Raw genomic sequence first — 17,096 nt, 5'->3', positions numbered from 1 at the left:
GTATGTTAAGACACCAAAATGGTGTAGTCTAATCATCTGTGTCATTTTCAGTTACATAAAAGAGAGGCAAAGCCAGAATCCTGACTGAAAGTCTCTCTTGCTCAGCTAAACAGAACAGAACACTTGGCAGACACAAATGTATTTGCATCCAACTATCCAAATCTAATGCTTTTTTTTTCCCCTTGTGCCATTGTCTTTCCAAGTTAGATAATATCAGTATACTTCCATGTTTTTTTACCTTGTTCCACTGCCTTTGTTGTTTTCTCTTCCTTCTTTTCAGGTACAGCTGCAAAACAAAGATAAGGTTTAAGTAAGATTTCTGGCCAGAAGTGCTGTTCCTACCAACAAAGCTTTTCTTTAGTAATTCAATATCTAAAGATTACCTGAAGCAAATGCTTTCAAAGTCTTGTGACTACTAGATGTATCTCTTTCTGATATGTAATGACATAATACAGATTAGTAATATGTCTTTGACCTATCCTTAAAGAACAGCAATAAGACAAAAGTGAATTCTTCGTTGCTTTCAAAATAAATAATACATTTCCTTCTTTGTCTCAAGAAAGACATGGAATGGTGGCACCCTGTCCCAGCAAAAACTGTACACATCCTTATACATGTATTACCTGAGTTAAGTACTTGTATAATTGTTTTGAAGGATTGGTAAAAGCATAGACAAATAGATTGCTCACACCCTGTTTCATTCTACAAAGAAAATATCTAAAGAAAAGGCTGGGCATGAATTGAGGCCATGCCCAAAAAAGAGGAAATATTTATCTGGAATAATTCCTGGAATAATTCAAATATATTCCTTCTTATTTTTTGACATTAAGATGGTCCTTTTGGGAATGTGCAAGATCTGGAGATCAATCAATGCATTCAATACAATTTATATGCTTTGTCACATTATTCAGGGACAACAATCTTGCCAATATGCAAATGCTGTATCTGCATTTAGCTGGAGGTGGTATTGTGACAATTCAACATTTGTAAAATCAACATGTGGTTTGTTTGTTTTTTAAGTCAAATACTTTTTTTAAATCAATGGTCATTCCCCTGTAGTGTTTGAGAGACAAAAACTGCAGCGCTACACTGAAAAGAAAATGTCTTACCTGATTGTCATTTTTCAATTTGGAAAATAATATAGTTAAAAACCAGCATAAATGGCATGAAATAAACTGGACTGTGAAAACTCTCCTTTAAGACCAGGTTAGTATTAAGTGAAAACAAAAAGTCTGTTTGTATCAATTGTTTTCAGTCCATAACATCCTTCCAATTTTTTTTTTTTTTTTGCCAAACAGAAAATCAGTTTTTATGCATTATATGATTGCTCACTGAAAAAATAATAGCAACAATATAGGATTAGGTCCATATTCTAAGGCCCATATTCTTCCATCTTTACTTACCCTGAGTAGAGCTTGTTGAACTCAGAGTGGCTGAGTACCCTGAAGCACTTAGAGCACATGCTTGACTTTTAGAATATAAGTAATGTCAGTTCATTTCAATGATTTATCCTGTTTCTATTCTATTCTATTCTACTTCGTGTCTGAGGTGAAACATACTGAGTCAAGGTTCGGGGAAGCAATCCTATTCCACTTCTTATTTATATAGGTCCCCTGTTCTTTCAATAGGCAACCAAACATGCCACCAGAAGCCATATCAATTCTGCACAGATATGTAACTCTCCTATTCTGGCAATGGGCAGCCTTACATACCTCCAGAGGACAATCCTATTACACAAGGCTGACATGACTACAAATGACTTCCATTCCTGACCGCTTAATGGCCCAGGTTCTTCAAAAGGAGGGCTTGAAGTTTCTTCTACCCAAACTATTCTATAGCTGTATGTTTAGGGCACTGCTCTAGGAGGTGGGAGCTATACTAAGTTATTCTGGAATTTAGGCAGCATTTATAGACCTGGCCCAGGAGTGGCGGGGAGGGAGGGAGGACTTTAATTAGAGTGACTGTGAGAGCCACTCTAATTAAAGTGCCAGGAGTGTCTCATGTATCAGCATCCCCACACATAAAAATGGTGGTGGGGGTGCTTTAGATAAAGCCACCATTTTTAAACACAGGAATGCTGATGCACAAGATGCTGGAGGCTGCTGGAGCACAGTAAGTACCATGCTTCAGCATGCTCAATTAATCGAGTCTGCTCCCACGTGCTGTAATGATAGCATTTCGGATCAGCCTCGCTGCTTGTATATAGGTGCCCCATAATTGCTCCTGGGTTGTTTAGATACCTAAAAGTCTTGTCTAGAGCTGGTTGTTAAGGTCTGCAATGATGAATAAACTAATATTTTAAAAATCTGAACAGTGTGCTCAGCACTTGCAGAGTGAAGACCAATATAAAGTTTTAGTGTGAGTAAGGGAAATGGATGTTAAAAAGGTTGCTAGAATCTGGTCCCAAATGAATTTTAAGGTATACACATATGTACAAAGCTACTATGATAAGGATTAAATTAATTTAAAAACTCTTGGTTTCCCCAAATTATATTTACCTTTTTTAGCTGAAACCACAGCTACTACTTCTTTGGGTTGTTCAGTTTCTGAAAATTCAGGAAAATAATAAAATGAAAAACAGTCAGCAAAAATACCTCAGATACCAGACAGAAAGCTTAAAAAGCAGCGGAGCTGTGCTCTGAACAAAATTAAAATAGCCCTGGACAGCAAAGGTAGGCCTAAAATGTACTGCAGTATAAAGAACTTTTCCATTAATGAAAACAATCTTTCAGATGGTCTTGCAGTTATTGAATCAGGGGTAACACATGGCCAAGATAAAAATGATGACAAACTATAAAAATGAAAGAAAAGAAAAAGGCGAGGACATTTTAATCTATCTAATCTCTGCCTGAAGGTCTCAGAAGTTGGCAGAAAAATACAGCTTTTGAAAATAAATGGACCTGACTAACTCAATTCACTGAGCAGGTGTATAACAGACTAGACACAGGGTTAACTTTTTTCAGGAAGATCACAGATTTGTGTAGGAGGAAATTCTGATATATTGTTAAATGAATCCCAAAGGAGATGAAGCTGGATATGATGTACCAATGTTCTTCAGGTATTAAGAAAAATATGAACTGAACTGCAAAATTCAGACCCAGATTTCTAATGGCTTTGTTACACATTGCACTTTGAGCTGCTCAAATGTTGATCGATGTTACTGCTAGGTCAAGTGTGGAGCAGTCACACCTCAAGACTAAAAATCTTCTCTGACTATCCCCCAACCGCACAGCTGTAACTTGTCACTAGAGGGTTTGCAAGCAGAAGCCTGACTAGGAGCTACAACTCTGACTTGCCAATACAGGGCTGATGAGTCAGGGCAGGCTTCTATCCCACCTCAGGATGGGGGTGTGTGAGAGATTGGTCTGGGGGGGGCAGGAATATAAAGCTGGGAGACAGAGAGTTAATAGGAGGGGTGGGTAATGAAATGGGAGGTGGAAGCTGGAGGAAGGGTACTGAAATGAAGTAAATCATTCACTGAAGGATAAAATTAGAAAAAAACCCCCAAGAATTTAAAAAGAAATAAAGAGGGAATAAATTTAAACAGTTCTTATGTTTTAATAAATTGGGATTTTGATTTGAGGTGTGGGGGTGCTAGTCACACTTCCCAGGGAAGCTGAAAGGTGGGAGTGGTGAGGCAAGGTGCTTTTGGGGGAACTACTGCCCCTGCCCTAGGAAGGAAGCCCTAGCTCATGGGGACCTGATCTGGCCCTCTGCCTGGTTCCCCCTCACCCTCCCTAGACCCCACTCCTAGACCCATCCATGTCCTGTGACCTGGCTAGCTGGCACTTGCTCTGCAGGCAGTTTGCATGGGGTTGCACACCTGGGGTGGGAAGGTCCCACCCCCAGAGGCAGGAGAGGGAGATGACTTGGTGCCAGAACTGCCACTTGGGTAGTAGAGTTCATGGGGTGGAAAGTCTGTCCACACAGAACAGGAGGGTGGGCAAGGGGACACTAAACCCTGGGATCCTGGAGGACTGCAACTGGAGTGACTCATCTGTTAGGAGTGGCCAGATATTAGTGGAACACAGGCTAGGTAACAGATCAGAGATGAACCTGCCTGGGAGTGGTTTAACTTTAAGCCACCTAAAATGTGTTTAAAACTAGTTGCATGTTAATGTACGGTCAAACCATATGTTAACAGCTCCAGGCACTGCCTAAAATTCATGTGTAAGAAATCCCTAAATTTCGCAGGTGTTTGAATTAAGGTTTAAAAAATAGAGTCATGAAACCCAATCAAGATAAAACCATACATTCCCACATTCTTCCCACTACCAAAAATGTATGAAAGTATTCAGACTCAGTGGCTGCAGAAGACTTTAAAATAACTGACTAAAATAAAATAGATAACACTTTTTGTTTTGTCATAATTTTCATTTCAGGATTTCTTGTCCACAGGGAAACCTCATCAAGATGACTAACCATCACTAACAGCTAACGAGTTTTGAAAGTTGCTGCATTCTACATTCTGATATCTAGACTAATTGGGTGTAAGGTACAATTTTTTAACTTTCAAAGTCAGCACTGTTGTTGTTCTGTAATATAAAAAAAAGTTCTGCAAACTGTAGATCAGAGATAAAGAAAAAACCCAATTAGTGTACTATATATAGCTATCTTCCTCTGGGACAGGGAAGGTGTGCGCCCAGGGAAGAGAGTGTTGCATAAAATTCCCTGGGCCTGTTTAATCAATTTTGTTTTGGTCATAACAAAGGTTTTGGGATTTTTTTTTGTAAAAACATACACATTCTAGTAGGCTCATGCAGGTATAACAACATTTTCATCATAAATAATATAAATGGAGTTATAAAATAGGGGCTGGGGGGGAGGGGAGGGGAGGGCAGAGGGAGAGGGAGAAGCAAGGGCTATTCTTCCTTTAATATCTCTAGGATATTTTAACAACCTTCACAACAATATGACATTGGCCACCGTGTTCCCCCTGCTTTACCTGTGGCACATTAGGTTGTTATGTCTTGTGATTGTGTCAGGGTTGACTATGTAGTTTTGATAATAGGTTAGACAATGGTTTTGTGTAGGATGGTTTGGATAGGGATGTTCCTGCCTTTGGCAGAGGGTTGGACTAGATGACCTCTGGAGATCTCCTCCAGCCCTCGTTTTCCATGGTCCTCTTTGAAGCCACCAGCCACTAATAACAACAGCTACTACTAGAATAATATTTAATGAATTTACAAAATTTTGGGGAACAAGTGTTTACTAAAGAGAGATTCTGAAGCCCTTGGTACTGTTCTAAGCTGCAATCCATCCTTGATTAACCAATATCTGGAGGATGACAGAATCTTGCAGACATTAACAAGGAGCTAAAAACTTATGTACAGAATATATTAGCTCAGGGGTTCACTGCAAAGCCCTCATATACCAGACTACTAAATGTAATTTAAAAAATCTAGATAAATTAAAAACAAGAGCCTCACTATCAGCATGAGGCTCTGGAAAGTCTTCAATTTTTTGTTAGTATCGCTTTTTAGTGAAACGACAGATTTTCTAAGGAGCACAGCACACCATAGCTTTCTTTTCAGCTAAGCACTTTTAAAAATATGGCCATTTCATTTGTACGACAAAATGAAATTTAAGTTCTTTTGAAAATCGGGCTCTAAGATCGAAGTGATCCTAAACAATATTATAGGCTGCCTATACACATGGTTGTTCCCGTTCTAATTAGACTGCTTCAGCATCGCCTCACTGTCACTTGTATTAAGCTCCCATGCATCCTCTAAGTTGGCACCTGGACCTGGTGCCCCATTTGTCTTGCTCTAGTCGCATTACTGTTAAAGACCAATGTATTAAGTGGAAGTCAGAGTCCTACAAGCCTTTCACTTCCTGTCTTTTAAGAACCACTGTTCTTTGTCATTGCCCAGCTATGAGATAACATAAATAAGCTATTTCAGAGTACAGTGGCTGATATCAGGCACCTTCGCAAATTTCACTAAATAGTCTAACTTGTGAAATACCCTTTTTGTAGCACATATGGCTCAGTTATTGGTTTTATTAGACATAACACAGGCTTTCAGTCATTGCATATTTATGTTTATTGAACTATGAATCTGCTGTCGAAAGTGTGGTTTGTATTGCGGTGTCATTTGCAAGAGCAAACTAAAGGTAGAGATAGTTTTATGAGCTTCTTATATAACACTGAAACAATGTTCATTGTAGGTTTTGGTACTCAGACTTAGAATATCTACAATAGCAAAGCACTGCAGCAACAGCTTTATTACTTCCAAAGCCCTGATGCTTATGGATATCCTCTTGCCATATAACTAAAGGAAAAATGGGCAATAAAATACAAAATACTGCATAAGCAGTTGGCATAGCACTCAGTGAAAGGTCTGTGATAACAATTCTTAAAGGGGACAAAGGAAAACTTATTTCTGTAAATGGGGCCAAACCTGTGAGTTCCAGATGTTGAACACTTTTATCTCCCTATTAAATTGATGGGATTTGAGGGTGTTCAGGACTAGGTAGACTTTTCCCCAAACATGTTGGTATGTTTCACATAAAAATGAGTTCACAAAGATAACAGAGTACAGCATTAAAGGAGACTTGATCATAAAGAAATATTCTCAACAGCTCAAAGCAATGCGGAATAGCTTTTTCAATCATTCATTGAAACAACTATATTGATTTCCAGCTTTGGCTTTCTGAAGCTTGCCAAAATGCAAAAGTTTTATTTAACATACTTGTTTCTTTTAGTTCCTCTCTTTTGGCTGCTGGAGACATAAAGAGAACAATGTCTAAATTAGTGCAGTTTTGGTTTGATTTAATATACATGAGTCAACTACAGTGCAGTAGATGCATTATGAATTTAGCCCTGTAAATTTAAACATACTCAATAAAGAGAATACTGTGACAACTTGGGTTGTCTTTACATTTCTCAGACATGCACTAATGCTATGCCACACTTCATACTATTTATTTCTAAGTAATTCCATTCAGTTCAGTAGAGCTGCTCTTGGATGTACTGGGTGCATCTACATATGTGTTTTACTGTGGAGTAGACTAATTAGGTCTGCAGGAAAGTGTCACAATTTACACGTGTGCTGGTATTAGGGCACAGTAAATAAATTAACTCCACCATAAGATCGTACTGTCAGGAACAGTACAATCTTATGGCAGAGTAATTAAGTGTAATGAAATGCACATTTGGACGGTGACAGGGGCTGGCTGGGATATGAGGATGCTAAGGCATGGGGGCTGTCTGCCACCTAGCCATATGACTCTGCAGTCTCAGCACCCTTGTGTCCTAGCCAGCTCTGAAGCCACCACACAGAGCCCGGGGCTGACCCCCCATTCCCTGTGCCAGCCGGGGCTGTTCTGCCTTGGCTGAAAGTGCTGATATCCTAGGTACACGTGTAGATGCTGTGCCTGGGAGCAGTGTTCTTCAGCTGAAACTGCTCTGAAGTTTATCGTGTCACCTTAACTTCACATGTAGATGTACCCACTGTTTAACATCAACGAGTATATCTGTTAAGGAAACATGATCTAATGGTGAGAGCAGGGCAATAGCAATTAGGACATCTGGGTTCTAGCTCCTTCTCTACTATTGACATGCTGTGCGACCATGGTCTGGCACTTCAGCCAGACTGTGAACCTATTATTCACTCTGGAGAGCAGTTATTATCACAAGCAGCCCTAGCCACTACAATGGGATTACTTACAAAGCTAGGTAATACCTTAAGAAGCTTCTGGTCCAGCATGCTCTGATTTCCCCATTTGTAAAACAGAACTGTCAGATGCTCTGTCACATTCAGAGAGCCAGCCATAGCCTTGCAGGGCAAGCAGGTAGAGCTGAGGCTGGATTGCCATAGTAACCATCTAATGGGATTAATTTGGAGGCACCTGCAAGCAGCCCCAAGAAAGTCAGCTGACTGGAAAAGCGGCAGGGCCTGAGGAATATTAGGCAGCTCCAGAAGATGACTTGGCAGTCTGGCTGGGACTGAGCAAGAGGGATCTCTGCAAAGGTGCCTGTGAGGTAGCAGGAGCCACTGAATACGCTAGGCCTTCAGTCAACCAGAGAGCCAAGGGCTAGCAAAGGATTTAAGCCCAGGATAGGAACAGTCATTTAATTAGAGCTAGAGGGCTTGTCGTCTTCTTTGGCAATCCCTTGTACTCAAGAATAATAATCTTCCATGGTTGCCTTATCTGTGTCTGAAGATGGCTGATGTGACCTATTCAGGATCAACAGACTCTACTGCAGCTCAGACATGTGTTTCCACATGGGGTGGGTGGTGCTGGATTTTTTATTTGGTCTGTGACATGTAGTTTCTGCTGCTCTCACTTTTCCATCTCCTGTTGTTGTCATGAGGTTTCAAAATACTGAGATCCCTGCAGCAGACTCTTCCTCCATTTGGAGTGGTCCTGGGCAATAGTCTCCCACAAGTTGATACTGAAGTTGAATTTTTTAAGTTGGCCTTGAGGACGTCCCTGAAGCACTTTCCCTGCCCTCCTCTATACACCTTGGCTAACCTAGGAGAATAAAACTTGCTTCAGGAGTCTGAAGTCAAACATCCAAGCTGACATGGCTGGCCCAATGAATTTAATGTAGGATGGTCATCACCTCAATACCCATGGTGTTTGCTTGCAGGAGGATGCTAATATTGGTGCATCTGTCTTCCCACTGGATTTGGAGGATCTTCTGCAGGCAGCATTAATGGTATTTCTGCAACAACTTTAGATGTCTCCTGTACGTTGTCTGTGTCTCAGCTCCATATAGAAAGATGGGGATCACAACTGCTTGATAAACCATGAACTTGGTCTGTGATCTGATGTCACAATCTTTGAACACCCATTTCTTCAGGAATCCAAAGGCTGCACTTGCACATTTGAGGCGATGTTGGGTTTCTTCATCAGTTTCAGCTGTCTGCAAGAGATGGCTTCCAAGGTATGGGAAATACTCAACATTCTCCAGTGTCTCACTGTGGATCTGGACTGTTTATTAGGATCATTAAATGTCAGTTCCATTTTCGTGTATGCTTCGGTAAAGACATTGACAATTGCCTGAAGGTCTGCTTCCAAATGAGCACTCACTATAGCACCTTCTGTATACTGGAGCTCAATGATTAAGGTCAGTGTGGTCTTGGTTTTGGCTTAGAATCATCCACTCAGTAGTTTAGCTCCACTCTGACTGAAAGCTTGTTGGTGGTCAGATGTAGGATTGTGGCAAGGAATTTTAAGAAGAGTGTTGGAGTGATGATGCAGCCTTGCTTAACTCCTGTTTTAACCTCAAAGGGATCTGTGGTAGATCCATAACTGAGAACCATTGCCCACATGCTGTCATGGAGCAGGCAGAGAATAGTGACAAATTTTGGTGGGTGTCCATACTTTGGAAGGGTCCTTCACAACACTTCTTGGCTGATAGAGTTGAAAGCTTTTATGAGGTCAAAGAAGGCCATGTAAAAAGACTTATGTTGTTCCCAGCATTTCTCCTGGAGCTGGTGAGTTGTGAAGATCATTTCAGTTGTGCCTCTTGATGCCCTAAACCCACACTGAGATTCCTGGAGGAGCTATTTCAAAAAACCCCCTTAACTGTAGGTAAATCAAACCTTTATATATGACAAAGAAAGCAATGCTTTTGTATTAACAAGAGATAGCTACATCAGCATTCTTTCATGTTCTAATTTACTGTATAAAAACATGCAGATCCCACCTACCTTTTGCCATGTGGGTTTCCAAAGATACTGTAAAACAAATGAAAATGTTCTAAGAAACAAATTGCAAAATCCATACAATATAAAACAATAACTCAATGGCTGTCCCATTGGACAAGATGCTACATATTTCCAGCAAGCCAATCTGAGAACTCCTCAGTTTCTTACCGGAAGGAACACAATATTTGTCCCAGATTTAAATGTTTTCACTGCAGATGTTTAACTTGAACTAATTTAACTTGATTAAAAAGCTAAAGAAAACAAATTTAGCAAGTAAGATATGTGTGGAGCTAAAAAAAATACACATTTTCAGCTAGCGAAAAATGAAGCAGGAATAGAAATACAGATTCAGTATCTATAGAGACATAAGCTAACACACAAAGTAGGTGATTACTGAGATACCATTTAAAAAACTAAAAAAAATGTTGGCAGTTGAGAACATTTGTCTCAATTCAATTTAAGACTCAGCATATAGATTATAAATAAGGAGCACTCAAGTGTTGACAAACATAATACAGTCTAAATTCAAAACTCTGTGGAACGTGTCACATATTTCAGTCTAATTGTCCTACCAGTGTTTTCTTCTTAATTACTAAATTGTCTTTTTTCCTAAGTAAAAAAATTGATCTATGTCATACATCTTATTTCCTCATTCACAGGTTCTTCATACTTATTATCTGCTGAAGTAGGTTTATATGCTTCATATGCCCTATCATCTGCTTGGCAGAAATGATAATGACCTACTTAGAGAGCTATCTATTGAAGATGTTTATTTTCATTGTAGAGATTGTCCTGGAAACTCATCTGGAGGTACTAGATGTCGTTGCAGAAAATATGCTCCCAAGTAAAACCAAAAGGAAAAATTAAAGCTTATATGCTCTCCTTATTTGGATGAATTTAAGAATCTTGTTAGGCATAACCTTTCCCATGTGTTAAATGCCCATAAGACTTGAGTGTTTGAATATTAAGACAGGAAATCATTAAGAGAGGAAAAATGCCCTCTGAGCATCTTAAAGTTACGCATCTTTGGGCAAAGATTATCTCCAGATGGTGTTAATATGTGTTGCAGTAATGTCAGTCTGCTCCACAGGGCCAAATACCAGCAATTTGTGGCCCTCCAGTATCCCAGGATGCATCACTCCCAGGGGGGTGGCCCGGCCTGGCAGGTGCCTACCACTGGGCTCTGGAGCGCAGGGAGCACAGGTGCATGGAGTGGATGTAAAAGCACCCTAAGGGTGGTGTCACACTTTCAACTTAATACTTAGTAAATAGTTAATAGTCAAGCAGCTGTATATTTAAGCAGTTTAGCAAGTGTTAGATGACCTCTTAGCATTGCAAAATTACTCCCTCTGAGGTGAAGATTCTCTCCTTAATACATCCTAAATTTTATATAGGTCACTAGATCCCAAAGATTTGCAACTCTTGCAAGTGAACACGTGACAAGGCCCTAAGAAATGGATCCAAGCTAGAATCAAAAGACCATGACCTGCAAGAGGCCTCTTTTGTCTTCTCTATTTAAATTAAATCTAGTTAAAGGAAATCACATATTGCACTTAGGACATGTTTTATTTAGATTGTAATAAATATTTTTATGAGATAGAAAGGTTTCTGAGCAGGACAGGGCTGGAGCCTGTTGCACAGTTGTTAAACAGCTGATTGTCAATCCTGGTCCCCTACCATACTGGACTCTAGAATTGGCTGTTTAGGTGGAAAGGCTGGGATCAACTATCAGCTGTGCCAGAGCTGGTGAGGAGTGCTGGTATTATCTCCTTTGAGCAGTCTCATGATAGCCTAATGCATATTATTTAACACAATCTGGAGATATTCCTCACTTGAAAAGTCCTAATTTTACCCATACAATAGCAGGTATTGTTCTGGTTGAACACAGAGATTCTCACGTTTTAAGTGCAGTTAACATGTTCAAAGTGTAACATGAGACAAGACCCATAATTTGTTCGGACAAAAAGCCCAAACTGAAGTATGCTTTTCTTTTTTATTCATTCTCAGCTCATCTGAACCTTCCCCTCTACCCCGCTCTCCCTTCAGAATCCCTTTCCCTCTTGAACAAATAATCATGTACATTTTTATTTCAGCTTTCTCAATTTTTTAAAAGATATGTGTCCTACTTAGCTGTACTTAACTGGATCTGAAGTACAAGAACATGGAAGTATGGTGAGCTCATGTTCCATAACCATTCTGATTTTTCAAATAAATGTGACTACATTGGCAAGTCTGTACCTGTCTAGTGCTGTACTTTTTCTATGCCTGCCCCTAAGTGAATGCAAGCTGGTTATGTTTAAGTTAAGATTAGTTTTAAACAAGACTAAAAATATATTTTTTTTCATAGGTCTTACTAGGTGGTTTCACTGGTACTACAGGTACTTCCTTTTTTGATGGTTTGGCAGGTACTACAGGTACTTCCTTTTTTGATGGTTTGGCTGGTACTACAGGTACTTCCTTTTTTGATGGTTTAACTGGTACTACAGGTACTTCCTTTTGTGATGATTTGGCTGGTACTACAGGTACTTCCTTTTTTGACAGTTTGTCAGGTACTACAGGTACTTCCTTTTGTGATGGTTTGGCTGGTACTATAGGTACTTCCTTTTTTGACGGTTTGTCAGGTACTACAGGTACTTCCTTTTGTGATGGTTTGGCAGGTACTACAGGTACTTCCTTTTTTGACAGTTTGTCATGTACTACAGGTACTTCCTTTTTTGATGGTTTGGCTGGTACTACAGGAACTTCCTTTTTTGATGATATGGCTGGTACTACAGGAACTTCCTTTTTTGATGGTTTGTCAAGTACTACAGGTACTTCCTTTTTTGACGGTTTGGCTGGGACTACAGGTACTTCCTTTTTTGATGGTATGGCTGATACTACAGATACTTCCTTTTTTGACAGTATGGCAGGTACTACAGGTACTTCCTTTTTTGATGGTTTGGCTATAACAAACAAGAAAAGAGTGAATGGTTAGTTTATTACATGTGCCAAACATTTCAATGCAGTTTAACTGAAAAATAAGAGAAGAAAATGTTAGAAACTGGTGATTCTAATTACAACTGTTCCTTCTTGTGATGTTCTGGGTAAGGGAAAAACAAAATATTACTTTGTGCATTGCTGATATATTTATTTCTCTTAGTGTTTTTTAAGCAAATTGAGTTAGATGAAAAACTAATATCCAGTACCTAAAACATCATTTAAAAGTCATATTGTTTGATGCTAAAAGGATATGCTAAAAGCAAAAGGAAAACACTCTATATCCTTTGACAAACTAGGACTATGACTCCCAACCTTCTCCATGCTAAGATTTTCTCAGTATATCACTTTATCTAGCCAGGACTCACCTCCTTATGACCACTATTCATAACTCAACAAAAATTTAACACAATGGATATGACTAACAAGGGAGGAGGAAAATAAATACCAATTTGAAATTATAATGTTTCTTATTAGTATGAACTAAAATGCATATTTAAAAAAAAGAGATGAATTAATTTGCAAATGAAATAATTATGGTTAAAAGTATGAACAACAGTGTTTATGTATAGGTTTGGTTCCACAAAAGGGACTTGCTTTAAATTCAGGAATGTTTGAGCTGCATGTCCTGTACAGAGGAAGAGGTACTTCTCCAAGGTACCTTAAAAAAAATCTGACATCATTAGTTATATCTTATCAGTACCTAATTTTCACATGTTTTCTTTAATCCTAAAGCAGGAACTGGGAGATGCTGCTGCTTTTCTGTGTTCTTGGAGAACACAGAACAGTAGCAGTCTCCCAATGGCTGAAGAAGGGTGTTTGTGCCCAAAAGCTTGCAAAAAACTTTTTTTTCCATCCATTTAATTGGTCTAATAAAAGATATCACATCTACACAAAGAATCTTGCCTGTCTATGTCTTTAAACCAACACAGCTACAGACAAAAACCCTATAATCACAGTATGACAAAGTTTAACTTCCATTAAATAGCCTTCCACCTTCAGTTTATTCACTAGTATGTCATATACACAACTATAGCCAAGCGTGTTTTAACCAGAGAAAACAGTTTCTATATTTTAGGAAAAAAATTAATCATTCTGACCTGACACATGATATTTAATTAATGTTACTCTCTAAAACCCAAACCTATCCTTTATATTTGTACGCTGCAGCTCCTAATGAGGGAAGCCAATAGCATCAAATGCCTTTCAGTTTTATTTGCCTGTCATTTTCTCATTTACTGGTTCAAGGAAGAAAGGTTCATTACCATATCTGCTATCATAATTTTTACAGGGTAGTCTGTCCTCTTAAGAAAGGGCAGCACGTTTAAGTATGTCCAGCTGTGGGGCATTCTGCTAATGAAGTGTCCCCCTGGGAGCTTTAAAATCCCAAGGGAGAGAGCAAAAGGAAGCTACCTATGAAGGAACTGCTTGAAAGAAGGAGAATCCAGGCTGCTGTGCTGGAAAACAGCCAGAGGAGAAACTGGCTCTTCTCCTAAGGTCCAGAGGGGGCGGAGGATTTGGTTTGTTTGTGCTGTGACAGACCGAAGTGTGTTTGGTAGGAATTAATCTGTCTGATGAATTAATAGGAGAACTAATTCGATTGCAAAAGTCAGCAAGATAAAGGACCTGCTTATAGCTATACATTTCATTTTCTAAACAGTTCACGAATAGGTCCCATTGCTGGAACACCAGGAATAAAACCTGTCCCCTAGTAAAGTTTTGGCACCAGCTTAATAGTTCCCAATAGAAATGAAACCTGTCTTGGACTCACAGCAATTTCTTCTGAGGTAGAAGTCCTAAAATTATATTTTGTAAATGTAATGGATTAAAGACACTCTAGCTTCATCTCTGGAAGGTGATATAATCAGAAGGACATCTTCTTCCTTCTGGCACTCAGCATCACCCTCTGGCATTCAGTCACTCTTAAAGACAGATGATAACCTTCCTACAATGACAGTTAAGTCTTTTTTTTTCCCTTTTACTCTATCAGTGTCAGATAAGAAGTGTTTTCTAATTAAAATGTATTGAAAGTTCCCAAAAAGAGTAATTCAAATAATCCCTTGGAAACCTGTTTGGTGGACTTTAGTTTACCAGACATGAATGAGCAGAAATCAGCTAGGTTTCATGTCTCCCTATGATCTTCAAGACATATTCATCTCCTTTTCATATTGTTTTAATATAATGAACAATTATAAAACTTAGACTATAATGGCCATGTCTACACAAGCAGCTGACTGTGCAGTTGATACTGTGCAGTCATTTAGTACTTGCTTAACCAAGTAAGTGGTAGGGGTCTGCTACAGACCCCCACATCAAGGGGAAGAAAGGGATTCGGGGCTCCTGAGGCAACTCTCAGAGACCATAAAAGCTAAAGAGGCAGTAGTCATGGGGGACCTAAACTACCCGGACATCTGCTGGGAGTCACAGACAGCAAAGTCCCTCTGCTCATGCAGGTTTCTAACCTGTGTACAGGACCTCCACCTGACACAGGAGGTACACAGTCCCACTAGGGGGAATGCCATACTGGATCTGGTATTGGCAACGGGGGATGACATGGTTGGGGACCTACAGATTGGTAGCCATCTGGGGGACAGTGATCACCTAATAATAGAATTCACCATAAGACATCGAGTGGGTAAGGTAACTAGTAGGGTGAAAGTGCTAGACTTTAGGAAAGCTGATTTCAATGAACTCAGGTGATTAGTCAAGGACGCACTGCAGAGTAGGAGTTTTGAAGTGATGGGAGCCCAAGAAGGGTGGCTGTGTCTTAAGGAAATGATCCTTTGGGCACAAAGCAAGGCGATCCCCGAGCGAGGCAAAAGGGGGAAAGGGGCCAGGAGGCTTCCCTGGCTGACCAGAGAAATCCAGGTCAGCCTAAGGGACAAAAGGGGAGCACATAAAAAGTGGAAACAGGGAGACAATGATTAACCACCCACATTGTTTGGAAGTTCTTCCTAATGTCTGATCTTAATCTGCTTTACTGCAGTTTAAGACCATTATTTTTTGTCCTGTCTCCTGGAGCCAAAGAGAACAGTCAGTCACCATCTTCTTTATAACCACCCTTCAGGTGTTAGAAGGCTTTCATCAAATCCCACCCCTGTTGTCTTTTCTCTGCACCAAATAGTCCCAGTTCTTCCAAACTTTCCTTGTAAATCACGTTTCTTGGACTTCTAATAATTTTTGTTGCTCTTCACTGGACTATTTCCAATTTTTCTTTCTTTTTCCTTGAAGTACAGAACACAAACTAAAAGCAATACCCCAGGTAGGCCTCCTCAGTGCTGACCAGAGTGGAACAATCACTTCCCTTGATAACCAGATTAGTTTTAATTACAGGCTTTAAAGGGGGAACTTTGTCTACTGGTTACATCCCTTGGGAATGTCTACAGGTGCATGTTTTGGCCTCTGGAGGGCACTCTTGTGCTTTGGAGTATATAAAATTATGTGATTTATATTGACAGTAGATGTGGACCTCCTTTAAAAATAAAGGACTAGATCCATTTATCGCTCTCTCTTTCTGGTTTATAGCATCATCACTAGTTCCTTTGGAGAAGGAATTGGAATTAATCTAGATTTGCTTCAACATAACTGAGATTAGAATTAGACCCAGACGTTGGAAAGCAACATTTAGTGTATTAATTATGTCATTAGTGCTTTTGCATCATGTATTGCCTTAAGTTCAAAGTGTAGTCAACAGATTAAGAGGTGCAAAGCACCAAGAGCATTCCTTCAAGCCCATCCAATGCCCATGTCCATCCTTGAAGGCCAGGGATGGCTGAATCAGCCTAGGAAGGACTTCCCAATACATAATAAAAGCAAATCCCTCAATGCAATTATTTAGCCTGAACATTTTTCCATCTGGGGAATACTTCTGCGTTTCTGGGTTCCAGTCCGGGTAGGAAGTAGAAGTGCTGTGGTACTTTATTGCGGGGTGTGTGTTAATCTCATCATCTATTTGGCCTAACCAGAAGCGAGAAGGATGGTAAATCTAGGGATCAGTTTGTGCACATAAGATATGGACCTGGACAGGTTGGACAAGTGGGCAGAAAACAACAGAATGCAGTTCAACAAGGAGAAATGCAAAGTGCTGCACCTAGGGAGGAAAAATGTCCAGCACACCTACAGCCTAGGGAATGACCTGCTGGGTGGCACGGAAGTGGAAAGGGATCTTGGAGTCCTAGTGGACTCCAAGATGAACATGAGTTGCCAGTGTGACGAAGCCATCGAAAAAGCCAACGGCACTTTATCGTGCATCAGCAGATGCATGACGAATAGGTCCAAGGAAGTGATACTTCCCCTCTGTCGGGCGCTGGTGAGACCGCAGTTGGAGTACTGCGTGCAATTCTGGGCACCGCACTTCAAGAGGGATGCGGATAACCTGGAGAGGGTCCAGAGAAGGGCCACTCGTATGGTTAAGTGCCTGCAGGCCAAGCCCTACGAGGAGAGACTAGAGAACCTGGACCT

The 17,096-nt window shown here is 40.0% G+C and overlaps 1 protein-coding gene across 34 annotated transcripts in view; it reads right to left on the bottom strand.

The window, feature by feature from the left end:
- The window catches only part of TRDN (triadin), a 366,530-nt gene that overhangs the window by 119,884 nt on the left and 229,550 nt on the right, over nucleotides 1–17,096 (bottom strand). For 28 of the 34 annotated variants that reach the window (XR_003094912.1, XR_003094911.1, XR_003094913.1 and 25 more), the window contains 6 exons: nucleotides 12,014–12,601; nucleotides 9,663–9,689; nucleotides 6,693–6,722; nucleotides 2,499–2,546; nucleotides 384–431; nucleotides 239–286 (listed from right to left, as the gene is read on the bottom strand). Coding sequence is in view for 30 of the 34 variants with exons in the window: in XM_025208370.1 (XP_025064155.1) it covers nucleotides 239–286; nucleotides 384–431; nucleotides 2,499–2,546; nucleotides 6,693–6,722; nucleotides 9,663–9,689; nucleotides 12,014–12,601 (789 nt within the window). In the remaining 4 variants the exon portion in view is untranslated. The remainder of the gene's footprint in view (nucleotides 1–238; nucleotides 287–383; nucleotides 432–2,498; nucleotides 2,547–6,692; nucleotides 6,723–9,662; nucleotides 9,690–12,013; nucleotides 12,602–17,096) is intronic. The other 6 variants (XM_025208350.1, XM_025208365.1, XM_025208341.1 and 3 more) reach the window with 5 other exon arrangements.

This window comes from Alligator sinensis, unplaced genomic scaffold (genome assembly GCF_000455745.1).
Source record: "Alligator sinensis unplaced genomic scaffold, ASM45574v1 scaffold562_1, whole genome shotgun sequence".
Taxonomy (NCBI): domain Eukaryota; kingdom Metazoa; phylum Chordata; order Crocodylia; family Alligatoridae; genus Alligator; species Alligator sinensis.
The sequence above is the reverse complement of the archived record's forward strand: the minus strand, read 5'-3'. Positions and strand labels throughout refer to the sequence as shown.